The 14,539-nt window shown below is 43.0% G+C and overlaps 1 protein-coding gene across 1 annotated transcript in view; it reads right to left on the reverse strand.

Moving 5' to 3' along the window:
- The window catches only part of ICK (intestinal cell (MAK-like) kinase), a 30,776-nt gene extending 16,477 nt beyond the window's left edge, over window positions 1-14,299 (reverse strand). Inside the window, exons 1-4 of the mRNA XM_006763191.1 lie at window positions 14,016-14,299; window positions 12,910-12,964; window positions 8,146-8,267; window positions 7,114-7,193 (exon numbers count right to left, since the gene is read on the reverse strand). Coding sequence (XP_006763254.1) covers window positions 7,114-7,193; window positions 8,146-8,267; window positions 12,910-12,964; window positions 14,016-14,116 — 358 coding nt within the window. The 5' untranslated portion in view covers window positions 14,117-14,299. The remainder of the gene's footprint in view (window positions 1-7,113; window positions 7,194-8,145; window positions 8,268-12,909; window positions 12,965-14,015) is intronic.
- Between the last annotated feature and the right edge of the window lie 240 nt (window positions 14,300-14,539).

Below are 14,539 nucleotides of genomic sequence, written 5' to 3' on the forward strand. Positions count from 1 at the left end.
GGACCCAGGACTTGAATAGATTTGTAGGGAACGTGAAGACAAGTGATGACAAATACACCTGGGTCAAGTAGGGAGGGGCAACAGAGAGCAGACCAGGGCTGTTGGGAAGGTGGGAGGAAGGAAACCTCATAAGACAGCAGCTAAGAACTGAGAGAGAAGAGCGATGACCCTGACGCAGTGTGGGAGACACTAAGGGCTCAGAGTGGGAAGTTCTCGTCACAGAGGGCGTTCCAGCAGGACAGAATCTACTAGTCAAGGTCATTTTCTAAAGCCCCTCTCTGTTCGAAAGGAAGAGCTGGGTGACTGTAACGTAGTTATATGTGAAAACTGCACTAGATGTCTTGCATCACAGAAGCAACAGTGTTTTCATAAAAGGACACTCCTCTCTGTTCATCATTCTGGAGACACCAGAGCTCAGTAGAGGTCAAGCTCCACGTGGTTCATTACAACATAATGATGGGTCTGTAAGGTGAATGGCTGGCTAAGACGGGCCAGGTGAATATAATTACAGAGCCAAGAACCCAGTCCACGTAGAAGGGCTGAAGGTACAGAAGTGATCGCACACACTCAAGAGGGCCACAGGGGAGAAGAGGAAGTGCTTCCGTCCACCAATGAGCTGCTTTTCTTTTCCATCATCCAAGGCATTGAGAAGATCAAGCAGTTAGACCTGAATTAGACCAGAGACTGGCACAGAGAATTTTCTATTTGTATAGCTTATATGTATGTAGTACATGTATGTATATGCATATATGGGTGTAGAAAGGTAGTATACTGTATATATACATATATAGATATGTAGATATAGATACATACTATACTATACATACTATATCTATATCTATTCCATTGTTTCATTCTTTATCCTAACATTGTACCAGTATATACCTAATGGCCTTCCTCATACTAATTCCTTAAGTTTCCTAACCAAATTAAGAGTAAATTACAGTGGGGCCTTGACTTATGAGGGTCCCGAGATTAGACCAGAGACTGGCATGGCGAATTTTCTATTTGTATAGCTTGTGTGTATGTAGTACATGTATGTATATAGCTTTGAGTGTTTATATACATATATGGGCGTAGAAAGGTAGTATACTGTGTATATACATATATAGATATGTAGATATAGACACATACTATACTATACATACTATATCTATATCTATATCTATATCTATATCTATCTATTCCATTGTTTCATTCTTTATCCTAACATTGTACCAGTATATACCTAATGGCCTTCCTCATACTAATTCCTTAAGTTTCCTAACCAAATTAAGAGTAAATTACAGTGGGGCCTTGACTTATGAGGGTCCCGACTAATGAGTTTTTCAAGATACGAGCCGTCTCTTGGCCGATTTTTTCTTTGAGTTGAGAGCTAAAATTCGGGTTACGAGCCAGCTTCAGATGCCCCACCACTAGTTGGCGTAGCGAACGTCACAGTGAATGCCACAACATCAGCCCAGCATCATGTGTCTCACTCGTTCACTTTTTGATTTGACATACGAGTAATTTGAGTTACGAGCCCTGTCACAGAGTGACCTTTCGTCAGTGCACCCAGGAAGACTCCCGTGGCCCCTGAAGATATATGAACATGAGACCATGGTCTCTCTTCCTAAAAACTCGGAGAATTAAAATCACACCAATGAGCTCTGGCCAGCATTGCTCAGTGGTTAGAGCATAGGTCCATGCACTGAAGGGTCAAGGATTCAATCACCGCCCCAGTGGGGGCGTATGTGGGAGATAACCGATCAATATATCTTGCTCACATTGATCTCTCTCTCTCTTCCTCTCTCTCTGTCTCTCTCCCCGGCGTATGTGGGAGGTAACCGATCAATGTATCTTGCTCACATTGATCTCTCTCTCTCCTCCTCTCCCTCTGTCTCTCTCTTCCTCTACCCCTTCCCTTCCACTCTCTCTAAAAGTCAACACAAAAAATATAATTGGGTGAGGATTAACAACTACAAAAACCAAACACCTCAATGAGAAAAGAAATGGTAGACACTGTTTTCTGACTGAACAGATGGGAGAGGTGAGTCATGGTGGGTGGGTGAATCATTCACAATCCTACCAAGAAAGGTACCACAGCTGTTATACTACGGAGCTCCATTCTGTCCCTCCCAACCCACACAGCTAATCTAGGTTTGTGGTTCTGGTCTTTGCAAGTTCATATTAATGCTGCTTCTCCTCTTAACTCCCCCTCTCTCCTCTTGTAGGGCTAAATTATTATTTCTAAACTTTCGTGGCATTTACGAGTCATTTGTTCTCCAGCCCCCAAGCTCCACTGCCACCATCTACAACACCCACCTCAACACACTTGCATCTTCTCCTGCACATCCCACCACATTGACCTATGCTCAGATGCAAGTATTCTCGCACTCCTTGCTTCCATGCTGGCCATGCTCCTGTAAACACGCATGATCCCCTCCCACCAGTCCAGCTTTACCCTCTCCCTCTTTAATTCCACTTCCACAGAGAACATGAGCACTAATGAAATGAGAAGAGGGAAGATTCTGGTTCACCTTATGTCCCTCTAGCAGCTTTCTTTTCTATGGATCACACCAGGCCCCACATAAATCATCAGAGGGAAAATGGCTAGGGGGAAGAAATTGCAAACAGACCCTTAAAATTGGCTGGTGAAAATGGTATCTGTCAGTTGACATGTGTTGTCTGTTATACTGTATTTGAGAATAAGCCTTTATAACTAGGAACATTCATGAATATGTCTGCAGAATCTAGCCCTCTGTCCTTTACATTACTGAATAATGGCAAGAGCTATGATTAGCTTTATGCCCATGCGTTCTATTCCTTGGTAATTAAAAGTATAAGGCCCTCCTGCCGTGTACATTTACTTCTCATCTCTATTTTAACAAAACATTACCACATGAGAGGCAATACTGCATAGTGGTAAATTGTGCAGACCAATCAGATTGCCCGATTTCAAGTCCCCATTCTGTTCACTGGCTGGCAAATCACGTAACCTCTCTGGGCCTCACTCCCCTCACCTGTAAAATGGGGGAATAACAGTATCTACCTGTGGGGTTGTTTTGCAGGATTCAATGTGTTAACGTTTGCACAGCTTTCACAGCAGCACTTAGCCCGTCGGCACCTTGCCAGAGCTTGTTGGTATTAGTAGTATGAATCCTATCATTTTCTCTTCCCAGCAACCTGGTACAGTGAACAGGCAGACACAGCTCCACTTTTGTAGATGCAAAGAATCAAGGCTGTGAGGCTAGTGATGTGGCCCGCCACCTGTGAGGAGGTGGTGCTAGCTCTGTTCTGATTGCTGGCTGGGTCCACGCTCTGCAGATGCGTGCTTTGGGTCTTGTCACAAGAGTCCACTTCTCCCTCTCCACTTCCGATCCACAATGCAAACCCTTAGAGCTGGGTCATTCAGGGGTCATGCAACAGCAAAGTGCTATTAAGATAAACCTTCCTGCTCAAAACTGTTTGGCTTTCATAATTCAGGATCAGCCCTTCAATCTAATTTCAGGGTCCCCTACGCCAATCGAATAACAGAAGAATTTCCTCTTTCATTCTGGCAGAAAATGCGTTGTGCTTGCTTTTCATTAAGAGCCCGGGGGCAAGGAAACCACGAAGCCACAAAGAAGGCTTTCTCCCCTCTGCCACATCCTGCTCATGATGAACCTGATAAGAACATGGGGAAATAACTAGAGAATACTTAACCACTATGAATTCACATAGCACACCTTCCTGGGACGGGAGGTGTAATTTCACAGATATTACCAAACTGAAACCTACAATGTTTTTATAAAGAAGGCCACGAGGCCAGCAACACACAGAAAGGCCAAGGGCTGTCTCAAGGTCATGCACAGGAAGATAGTGATGAAACATAGAAGCAGAGAGCCACTTCTTGGGGCACAACATTGTTCTCAAGCCAGCTATGCATTTCTGATTACTGGCATGGATGAGTGTGACCTGCATATGTGCAAGGGCAGGTTAAGGAAGAAACACAGTGTGCATTCATTTTTTAATTTCCACAAAGTGCATGTGCTTTGGCACTGCTCAATCGGCCCCAAGCAGGATGGTGTCTTCGATCCCTGGGCGGGGAAAGGGCTCAGTGACATGGACTATGGCCATAGCAACTGACTACCCGCAGGGCGCCTCTCCCCTCTCAGAGGACTCTGCTCCCCCGGGGACAGAACTCGCCTTCTCACCGTGAGGATGAGCAAAAGGGAGGAGCCTGAGACTCACTCTGAAGTGCGTTAGGTGATTTTTCTTTCCATTACTGGAGAAAAGAAATAACATGGAGTTACCTGTGCACTTAACCAAAGTCAAGTCAATACTATATAAATACCATTAAGAAGTTTCCAGAAATCATTTATCAATGAAAATGAGGTAGGACCTGTAAAATTAATATCCACCAACAAATATTATCACTATTTTCTTAACCTCTTACTCTATTGTTCGCTGGGAAGATAGGTTTGTCTAGTGAAGTGTGGCAATGGACACAGGTATCTGAGCTGATCTCTGCTCTTCCACTTCATTGCAATGGGGCCTGCGGCAGGTCTTTAAAGCTCTCTAGACCTCTTTGGAAGGAACAGATACCAGCTATCCTTTCTATCTGAGTAATTAGCATGGAAATAAATTGACAGATGAAAAGTTACTAAGTTATACCTAGAACTGGGCACTTAACACCTGGGGAAAATGTCAAGAAACTCTGGTCATAGCAACGGTACTGGGGTTATAAAGTAAAGGTGGTTTGACCTTCTCAATAAACCCAGCTTCTCATACACAATCCGATTTCAAATCCCAAATTATTTTAACCCCTCTGTGCCTCACTTTCCTCATCTGTAAAATGGGGCAATAACAGCATCTACCTTGTAGGGTTATTTTACAGAATTCAATGTGCTAATATTTGCAAAACTTTGTGCATTGGGACTTGTAACAAGTCTAAGGCGTGTAAGCGAGCTGATAGTGTGGAGTTCCAAAAAACTGTTTTGACACAATAGTATAAGGATGCTAAATTATTAGATATGTATTTATGTGTTGTGTGTGTATGTGTGTGTGTAGGGAGGGTGTATATGTAGAGACATGCACACGTGGGTATGTATGCATGTAGATGTGTATGCACATGTATGAGGGTATGTGCACATATTCATTCGATGAGTTAGAGGCCTGGATAAAAGGCTACATGCTCTTTCTGGAAACATATCTGAGTCTCATGAAAGCAGCAAAAGAAGAGAAAGTCAAAGAATTTAACTTTCTTTTAGGTCCCCACTCAGTTTCCAGCACTGAGCAAGGAGCCCGAGCAACTGAGATGCCATCGCTGGTCCCAAATTTGAAGACATTCTGGTTGACCTTTCTCCTTTGAGAATCTCTTTGATTCTTTTTTTCTCTCCTTGATTTCTTATCATTTCTTTTTCCTGGGCTCTTAAATCTAGTTAAGTCTCCCCCCATTTGTTCCTAATGTCTTCCTATAAATTTTTCGTGTTTTGCAAATTCATACTATGCCTTGTGAATTCTGGTGAATACAGGTTACAGTGCTAGCTCTATCAATGTCAGCAGAATCAGACATACCTTTTACTAAAATCTTTTCACTAGAACTGGTTCACAGTTTGACTCAGTCTTGCAATTACTCACTGGTTATTCAGCATGTGCCTGAGGCTGACAAGGATTTGTACAGATAGCCTGTCTGTTGTTTGTGTTTTATTTAGTCTCTGTGAGAGGCTACTTAGGGGTTAAAGAACAGGCTGGGAACAATCCCAGGTGGATGGAGGCACGAGGTCTTTTCTACTCACTACCAACCTCTGTCAAATCTGAACTGACTGTATTATCAAAGTGTTTCCACGCAGTTTCCTTACTAGGAAATTCATTTGTTGGTGCAATATTTGTAACAGCAATGATATCCTTACACTGGGAGTGAACAGATTTCTACCTGTGCAAGATCAGCTGCTCAGCCCATCTGTCTATATACAAAAGTGACCTCAAATGACCTCCAGAAGGATCTCCTGGCTCTACTGGTGCACATGTCCATCCCACGGCTCTGTGTTCACAAGGAGGTATCGATCCATCCCCAGGTGGGCCGCGTGCAGTTAGTAACAAAGACTAGTGATGCCCCAGGTACTTGCTGGAAAACATAACCTCAAACTCACTGCTACTCATTATCTTTAAAAAGCTCAGCTAAGGATAAAAGTGATAGAGGCTTTCCTAAAGAGTATGCACCATCCATTATTCTAAACACTCTCTTTCCTTAGACTAACCAGACCATCCCCAGAGTGAATTATCCTGGGCCTCAGTAGAACTATTTTCTCAGTAGGACTGTTTTCTCAAATCAGGTGATATAATTGGCCTGTATTGAGGGAAGTGACATGAAACTTCCCCATGTCACTGTGTTCACCATGAAGTCACATTACATATTATTTCCCCGACAAGGACACATAAGAGAAACTCCCTGATCTCAGTACCAAGAATAGTCTGCTTCTCTTGGGCAAGTGGACTGTTTTTACCTCAGGGAAACTATGTAGGTTGTAATCTGTCATGTTTCACATTTCTCATTGTCAGAAAGCAAGCTCAGAATCGAATCTGTAGCCTGCTTCTTCTACTTAAGTAAAAGAGGTTGAGATGCATTTTGTGGGTTACCCTCACCCCTGGCTATAACTATCCTGTAGCTTGTTTGGACTGTCCCTTTTTCTTTCTTTGCTAATTTTTAATTCATTTAATTTTCCTGTGTTGCATAAACCTTGTTAGACTATTTTTGAGCCCCTCTGAACAACTAAAATATAAATACATTAGGAAAACGAGCAGCCACTGTAAATCAGTGTTAGTGGGTCAAACATAATATGTGAAATCTCCCTGAATTCTAATCTTAGGTTTTTCATTAATACACCATTTAATGGTCAGGAATGATTTTAGATCTATAACTAACAAGCTTAACGTTAAAGCCCAAAGAAGAAGAATATGCAGACATGAGGAGTAATGAGGGATATTCAGAAATCAAGTAATGGAAGGTAACGTATTCCAAAATCCATCGTCAACCTCCCAACTCTTCCACCTTTTCCGGGAGTCAATTGCAAGCTACACGGATGCTTCCTGCACCCACCTGATGACAACACTTCACTGCTATTCAGAGGAACAGTAATCCAAATCACCTACCGTGTTTGTGAATAAATGCAAGTCCTTGCAGTATCTGAAACATGATGTTCCTTATAGCAGACTCAGGAAACAACTTATTTCTGTATGGAGCAGAGGGGAAAAGTTATGAGTCTAGATTTACAAATGAAAATGGGGTTCATTTGGTTATATAGTAAGAACTTGTGCAAACATTGGCTCACGTGCTAATTTGACCAGATCCTTTGATAATACAGAGCAAAAAACCCAAACAACTATTTGCCCATATACACCAAATATATTTAATTATGTTACAAAGAAGCAATGATGAAATATTTTATAGTAAACGCCCCAACAAAATTCCCTCTAATGTAACATATGAACATCTCTTTTCTCTGTAATATAAACTAAAACTTTAAAACATTTTAATGGGGAAGATTTGAGGCTTTATGACATGTAGTAGAGAGTAACATTTCCCTCCTGGTTGGGCAAACTACGCATCTTCTTTGCTATGATTTTCAGTAAAGACAATCCTTGTCCGCTGAAATCACTCAGAGGGATTCTGTGAATGGCTTTCATCTGCCACCAAGAAAATGTGCCCTAGAGGTTCTACATGGCTCACTTTTAAAGCTCCTAATTACCATAGCAGGTAAATTTTTTATTAGACTCCTCTGCCCCGTGCACAAGCCCCTGGGCACTGTGGCGAGAAAGGAATGGAAATAAACCCAGAAGTTTTCGATGGAGGTCTCAGAGTGAATGAAGCTTTTACACCTTGACTTGCAGTTGCTCTGCCCACATGTCCCTGTGGGGATGGAGAACTACAGAATGTCTGTTACATGTCTGAGCTCCTTTGGGTGAATAAGCCATTAAAACATGAAAACAGCTTCATTGAAACTGGCTTCGATGATGCCAGCACAAGGCCTCCGAGGTAGGGATGGGGGTCTGGCCCCTTCTCTAACAGGCAGCTTTAAGCAGCACAGCCCGAGGAACATGACTGATAAAATAAAAAACAAAAGCAGAAAGAAAACACGTCCACTTTGCAATAGTTATTTCTAAGATCATGAAAACCAAACGTACCTTTCTTTAATGAGCTGGTAGAGATTTTCCTGCATGTACTCAAAGATAAAATAAAGATGATCGTTCTCCCTGATCACTTCTTTTAGTTTTACTATATTGGCATGGTTGAGCTTCTTTAAAGACTGAAAGGCGAGGAAGAAAAATAAAAAGAGAGGTTCTACTTTTGAAAAAGAAAAGTAACCCCATGTAGACTTAGGAAGAAACACCTAATTCTACAACCACAGGAAGGCCACAATTCATATTATAACAACAATTTCATAAATGATATGTCTATGAAATCCATAGCAACTGTACATGGAAAAACTATCTTGATTAACTGGCCGAACGGTAAATGCATAATCTTAACTGGTATTTCTGGTGCCGCCAGGACCAGGCTGTGGGCCAGGGCTACCTGAGGTGTGTTCTCTCCAGATAACAGAACTCATTCCTGGGAGGTGGGGAGAGGAATCTATTGGAAGATGAGGCTTTGACTGTTCTAGCACAGGCAATCCTCGTTGTATTGCACTCCACTATATTGTGCTTCACAGATGTGGTGTTGTGTTTTGTTTTTTACAAATTGAAGGCAAACCCTCCACCGGCAAACAAGATTACAGCTTGCTTTATTGCAGTGGTCTGGAACGGAACCCTCCGTATGTCTGGGGTGGGCCTGTATTGGAGAAGGCAGCCGCCTTGGGGCAAGATCACCAGTTGACAGTCTGCAGACATCATGAACGAGAAATTGTTCACACAGGGGCCAATAGCCTGATTCTGTCAACTTCCATCTGGTTCATCCGTGTCCAGAGGACACAGAGTGCTCCTCACACTGTGAGTTCTGAAGCAGAGGGAGAAGGAAGAGAAATCTCTTTGGAAAGACTCTGAAGTGATATGGGAGAAATAGCTACTTCCAAGAACAGCAAAGGCAGTAAAAGCGAGGCAAAGGAACAAGAGGGTGATGTGGAAAATGCTGCCTGACCTTATTATTCAGCCTTGCGTGCATGCAGTTTTCCTCTTCTGGGAACGCACTCGTGAATACAGCCGTGTCAACCATTTTTTGCTTGCCTCATTAGTTCTGTCAATGGTGAGCAGCGATCCCATTCATGTGTGACAGCCAGAGATACCCAACTACCGGTGTACTCACGAGACAATTAGAATTTGATAGACAGGCTCCTTCCAGGAAGCCTCGAAGGGTCACCCTGGCCAGTGGGATGAGCCCTGTCATTCAAAAAGCCACTTCCTCACAGAGAAGGCAGCCCAATAATAACACACTGCAAAGCCCTCTTTATCTTTGAATTTCCTTAAAAGAACATCCCTCTTATAAAACAAACGCAATCCCTGAAGATGAAGTGTTAACATAGAATATCCAAATCTGGAAGGACACTCGGTGATCAGGTACCCCAGGGACCAGAGCTTGGGAATGTGCAATGAGATCAAGTTATTTCAAGCAGCTGGGAAGAGAGGGGACTCTGGCCAGTGAATGAGAGCTAAGTAAGACTCTCTGGTGCCTCTTCCCTGCCGGGCGAGCCGCTGCCAACATGCCTCTCTGGCAGGAAATACTCGGCTGTTCGGGCCAAATGGACAGATCCTTCGAGAATGACTCCTCCGGGCCTATGACTTCTTTCAGTTGGGTTGGATTCCTGATGTTCCATGAGTAACAAAAACAAACATTGCTTAACTTGTAAGTAGCATTCACTGGGCTCTTGCAGGCTGCGGCCATCGCTTCTGCCTGTTTGCTTACAGTGCCTCCCACACAATGGCTGGGGTGTCCAGGGGACGAGCAGCAAATTTGTTCAGAGGAAAATGAAGTAAGTTTTAAAATTTTTCAAGAAGAGAATTCTAGGCAAGGAATACGGTCCCGTCTGTTGTCAGCCTGAAGTGTGTTCTGAGCATGAATTACTGGTCCAAGGCTGAGTGGCTCACAGCTCTTATTTCTAAGCGAGGCTCATGAGCAAGTTAAAGCATGTATTAGTTTAACATCAAAAGAATTAACTTTGCGTGGAGGACTTCATGTGACTCATTTTACAGAGAAATACTTCCAAAAAGAAGGCATCTTACTGTGGCTCAGGGGAGGTCTACAAAGGAGTGGAAGGGGCAGGACAGCTGTATCAACGCAGAGAAGCAGATTGAACCTGGGTCAACAGTTCAAATAGGGACCATCTGTCCCCAGGCATGAAGGTTCTCAACTTTTAACAAAACTACAGTGAGTACTCACTTAACACCATCAATAGGTTCTTGGAACCGCAATGTATAACCATGTATAACAAAATCAATTGTATCCGAGGCTAATTGATATCAGCGTTCTAAAAAGACCTTGAAGGAAAGGCATTACTAGAGGACCTGCTGTACAATACCCTGGGCCCCAAGGATATCTTGGGGTGCCTGCCCTTCAGAGGCAAACAATCTAATTCAGAAGAGAGGACAAAATACATGTAGCAAAATTAAGAAGACTATTAATGACAGAGGCAAGGAGCATCAGAGGTGTTTTAAGAAGGAGTAATTATTAAACCCCGAGTAGTCAGTGAGTATTATTCGAATGTGACTTTCAGGAAGAGTAACACCTAAACAGCTCAGTGGGAGGGAAAGGGTGTGTAGGGTGTGTCGGGAGGGGAGCCCTCCCAGGTTGGGTGTGAGCATGGAGTGGCATTCTCCGTGTCTGAGGAATAGGAATGGCCCCAGTTAGGTTCTAAAGGAAGTGCCTCCGGAAGACTTCAACTGGAGAAGTGAGCAGGGAAGACACTGCTTGGATGCCAGGGGGACACCCACTGAACCCTTCACACAAACCTGGGTTTGAAACCAAGCTTTGTGGCTTAGAGGTGTGTTTACGTCAAGCAAGTTCCTGAGACTGGGTCTCAGCTGTTGTCTTGAGCAAACTCAAGAGCCTAACACTTTCCACATCAGGTAGTTGTGGGATGAAGTGAGACACCTAAGGGTCTTCCTGGCCCATAACAGCCTCTCAATAAACGGTAGATAGTGTATGAGCAGCTGACTGTCACGGAGATCATTCTGGCAGCAGCACACAGGATGGATGAAACACGAGGACGGTGGGATCACACAGGCCACTTACAAGGGCTGTGGTTTCTGGGTAAATGTTAATGAACAGAAGGGGGAGAAGATACGAGCACGCCAGGGGGGTTGCAGACTTTCTAGAAAATTCAGGCACTGATATCCACTGAGCATTTGGATATAGGGTTCTACAGCAGGGATGAGCAAACTCGCCTTCAAAGGGACAGAGAGTATTTTAGGCTCCCTAGGTGAGGGGTCTCTGCTGCAACTACTCAGTGTTACCATTGTAGCATGAAGTCAGCCATAAACAATATGCAAACAAATGGGCAGGGCTGTGTTCCAACAAAATTTTACTTACAAAAACAGAATGCGGGACATTTGTCAAACCCTGGCCTAATGCATAAGAAAGGTAAAAGATCTGATGAGACTGTCGAAGCAGGGGGGTTGAATGACATTAATCAGGTGTAGTGTCAGAGCAAAGAAAAAATTGAAGAACAGAATAAGAAATAAGAACAGAATGCAGGAAATCACCGATATTTAAGGGGTGGACCCACAGAAGAAGTGATGAAAGGCAAGAAAGAGATAGGACAGCTAAGCAAAAGCAGAGTCACAAAGGCCTGAGAGAGGAGAGGAAGTGGTCAACAGCACCCAACCCTGCAGGCAAGAAAGTGCCTGAGAAAATGATCCTGGACTTGGCAACAAGCAGCTTCCGTAACAGAGAGAGAGACGCCGGACTCAATTCAGTGGAAAGTCAATGGTAGGTGACAAATGATGGCATAAGGGGTTGTTTGGAAGGACAGGGGAGGAAGCTCAAGGGAAGAGAGGGCTGAGACTCATTGGAGAGAATGGCAGGCACATGTACTAGTAGAGATTGGAGAGAAGGAGCCAGTGGAAAGGAAGAGTTTAAAGAAATGGGGAGGTTCACCATAGCCAAAAAGTGAGATCAACCCAAGTGTCCATCAATGGATGAATGGACAAGCAAAATGTGGTACATCCATACCATGAAATATGATTCAGCCTTTAAAAAGAAGGAAATTCTACAGATGCTACAGCTGGCTAGGCCTTGAAGACATTTACGCTAACCAAAATAAGCCAGTCACAAAAAGATAAATACAGGCATACCTCGGAGATACTGAGGGTTTGGGTCTAAACCACCTCCACGTGCGAGTCCTGCCATGAAATGAGTTAGAGGGTGTTGCCTTCAATTTGTACACAATATAACATGTGTGAAGCACAATCAGTGAAGAACAATAAAACGAGGCCTGCCTGTACTGTGTGATTTCACTTACCTGAGGTATTAAGGGCAGTCAAATTCACAGAGGCAGAAGGTAGAGGTCATGGGGAGATACTTGCTGTTTAATAGGTACAAAGTTTGAGTTGTGCAAGATGAAGTGAGTTCTAGAGATAGATGGTGATGATGGTTGTAAAACAATATGAATGTACTTCATACTGTATACACTTACAAATTGGTAAGATAGTACATTTTATGTTGTTTGTTTTTATCACAATTTGAGATAAAGAACATTAGTGGGAAGCTATTGAAATCTGAATAAAGCTGTGATTAACTTAAAGAGTAATACACCAATAAATATACTCATTAACAGCAAAGTAGTCTTCTATTTTGAGCTATTAACTGAATAATGTTAGCACCCCCACCCCTTTATTTTGGGCATGAGTGAAACAATTCAAAGAGAGTGAATATATCAACAACAAAGAAATGTAAGCATATATAAGACTATTTTAATCAACTATACAGAAATCATCCCCTATTGTATTAATACATACCTTAACCTCACGAAGGTTCATGCATTCCTCCCAGGAATAAAACTTCCTTTTCATTCTAAAAGAGAAGAAACAAATAGTATGCTTACTCCTAGTCACAGGCTAAACTTTCTTTTTAATGTTTTCATTCTGAAACTAATGAATAGTGCTTCAGATTGGTTATGATTCCTATCAAATATCATACTATCCAAAACAGCATTTATTTTAAAACCTGGCAATCAATCCTACATCACCAATTTTCCCAGCAGAGGTGGTGCAGCGTAGCACAGGAGGCCTGGACTGCGTCTTGCTTTATCACTAGCTAGTTAACCTTGCCATGGAGGGGATCCCTCATAATTATTTTATCTAGACCAGAGTTGTCCAATAGAACTTTGTTTCCCTGGAAATGTTCTGTTAGTCCAGTATGGTCACCACTAGACAGACACATGTGGCTAGCGAGCACTTGGAATGTAGCTAGTGCAACACAGGAACTGAATTCTTAATTAAGTTTACATTTCAATGTCACATATGATTACTTGCTACCCTATTAGACAGCACAGTTCTAGACACGCCAGTAAAAGGGTTGGCAAGTTATGTCTCACCCCAGCTCCACCCCACCATATGTTTTTGTAAAGCCCATGAGTTAAGATGGCATTTATATTTTTTAATAGTTGGAATCAAAATAATCAAAAGAAGAAGATTTTGTGACATGTGAAAATTATCTGAAATTCAAATGTCAGTTTCCATAAATGAAGTTTAATTGGAATACAACCACACTCATTCATATATATGGTCTATGACTGTGTTCACACTACAACAGCAGAGCTGAGTTGTGACGGGGGCCATATGGCCTGCAAAGCCTAAAATATTTACTGTCTGGCTCCTTGCTGAACAAAGCTTGCCAATCCCTGCTATGGAGCCTGAGGCGAGGAAGAGAGGCCTATTAGCTAACCAGAAACCCGGGATGCAAGGGCATGTGTTCAACGCCTCAGACATGAGCATTCCAGAGTCGACAATCATCTCGCCCCCAGAAGTCAATGTCTAGGATCCTTCTCCATGCTTCCTGCGCACTCCCCTTTTGACAATGAGTAGCTGAGGATGCATTCATGAGAGTGAAGGATAACACTTACTTTTTAATAGCAATCAGCTCCCCAGACTCAATGCTTCTTCCCAGCAGGACGGAACCGTAGGTTCCATCCCCGAGCTGCTTGATCGTTGTGTACCTATTCATGGTGTGCCCGCGCAGGCCGGACGCTCATCTCAGAGCCGAGGTGGTTCAGTCCTGCAGCGGCAGCAGGCCTCCCCGGAGTGTAACCAGATTTTCCTGTGGCAGCACCCGCACAAGGTATTCAACAGAACGTGACTATCTCCCAAATACATATTTTCAAAGATCAGTCCTTTGCCTGTAGAGAAAAATCAGGGACAAGCATAAGTGCTACTGTATATTTTGAGGTTGTGTATTTTTATAGCCTAAATCAGGAATCAGCAGACTATAATTCTCCTCCTCCAGCCCACCACCTGTTCTTTCTTTTTTTAAAAAAATTTATCTTTATTGTCGAAAGTATTACAGATGTCCCCCCTTTTTTCCCATTGACCCCCACCACCCTGCACCCGCCACCTGTTCTTCTAAATAAAGTTTTACTGAAACACAGTC

The sequence above is a fragment of the Myotis davidii genome, unplaced genomic scaffold (assembly GCF_000327345.1).
Source record: "Myotis davidii unplaced genomic scaffold, ASM32734v1 scaffold1497, whole genome shotgun sequence".
Taxonomy (NCBI): domain Eukaryota; kingdom Metazoa; phylum Chordata; class Mammalia; order Chiroptera; family Vespertilionidae; genus Myotis; species Myotis davidii.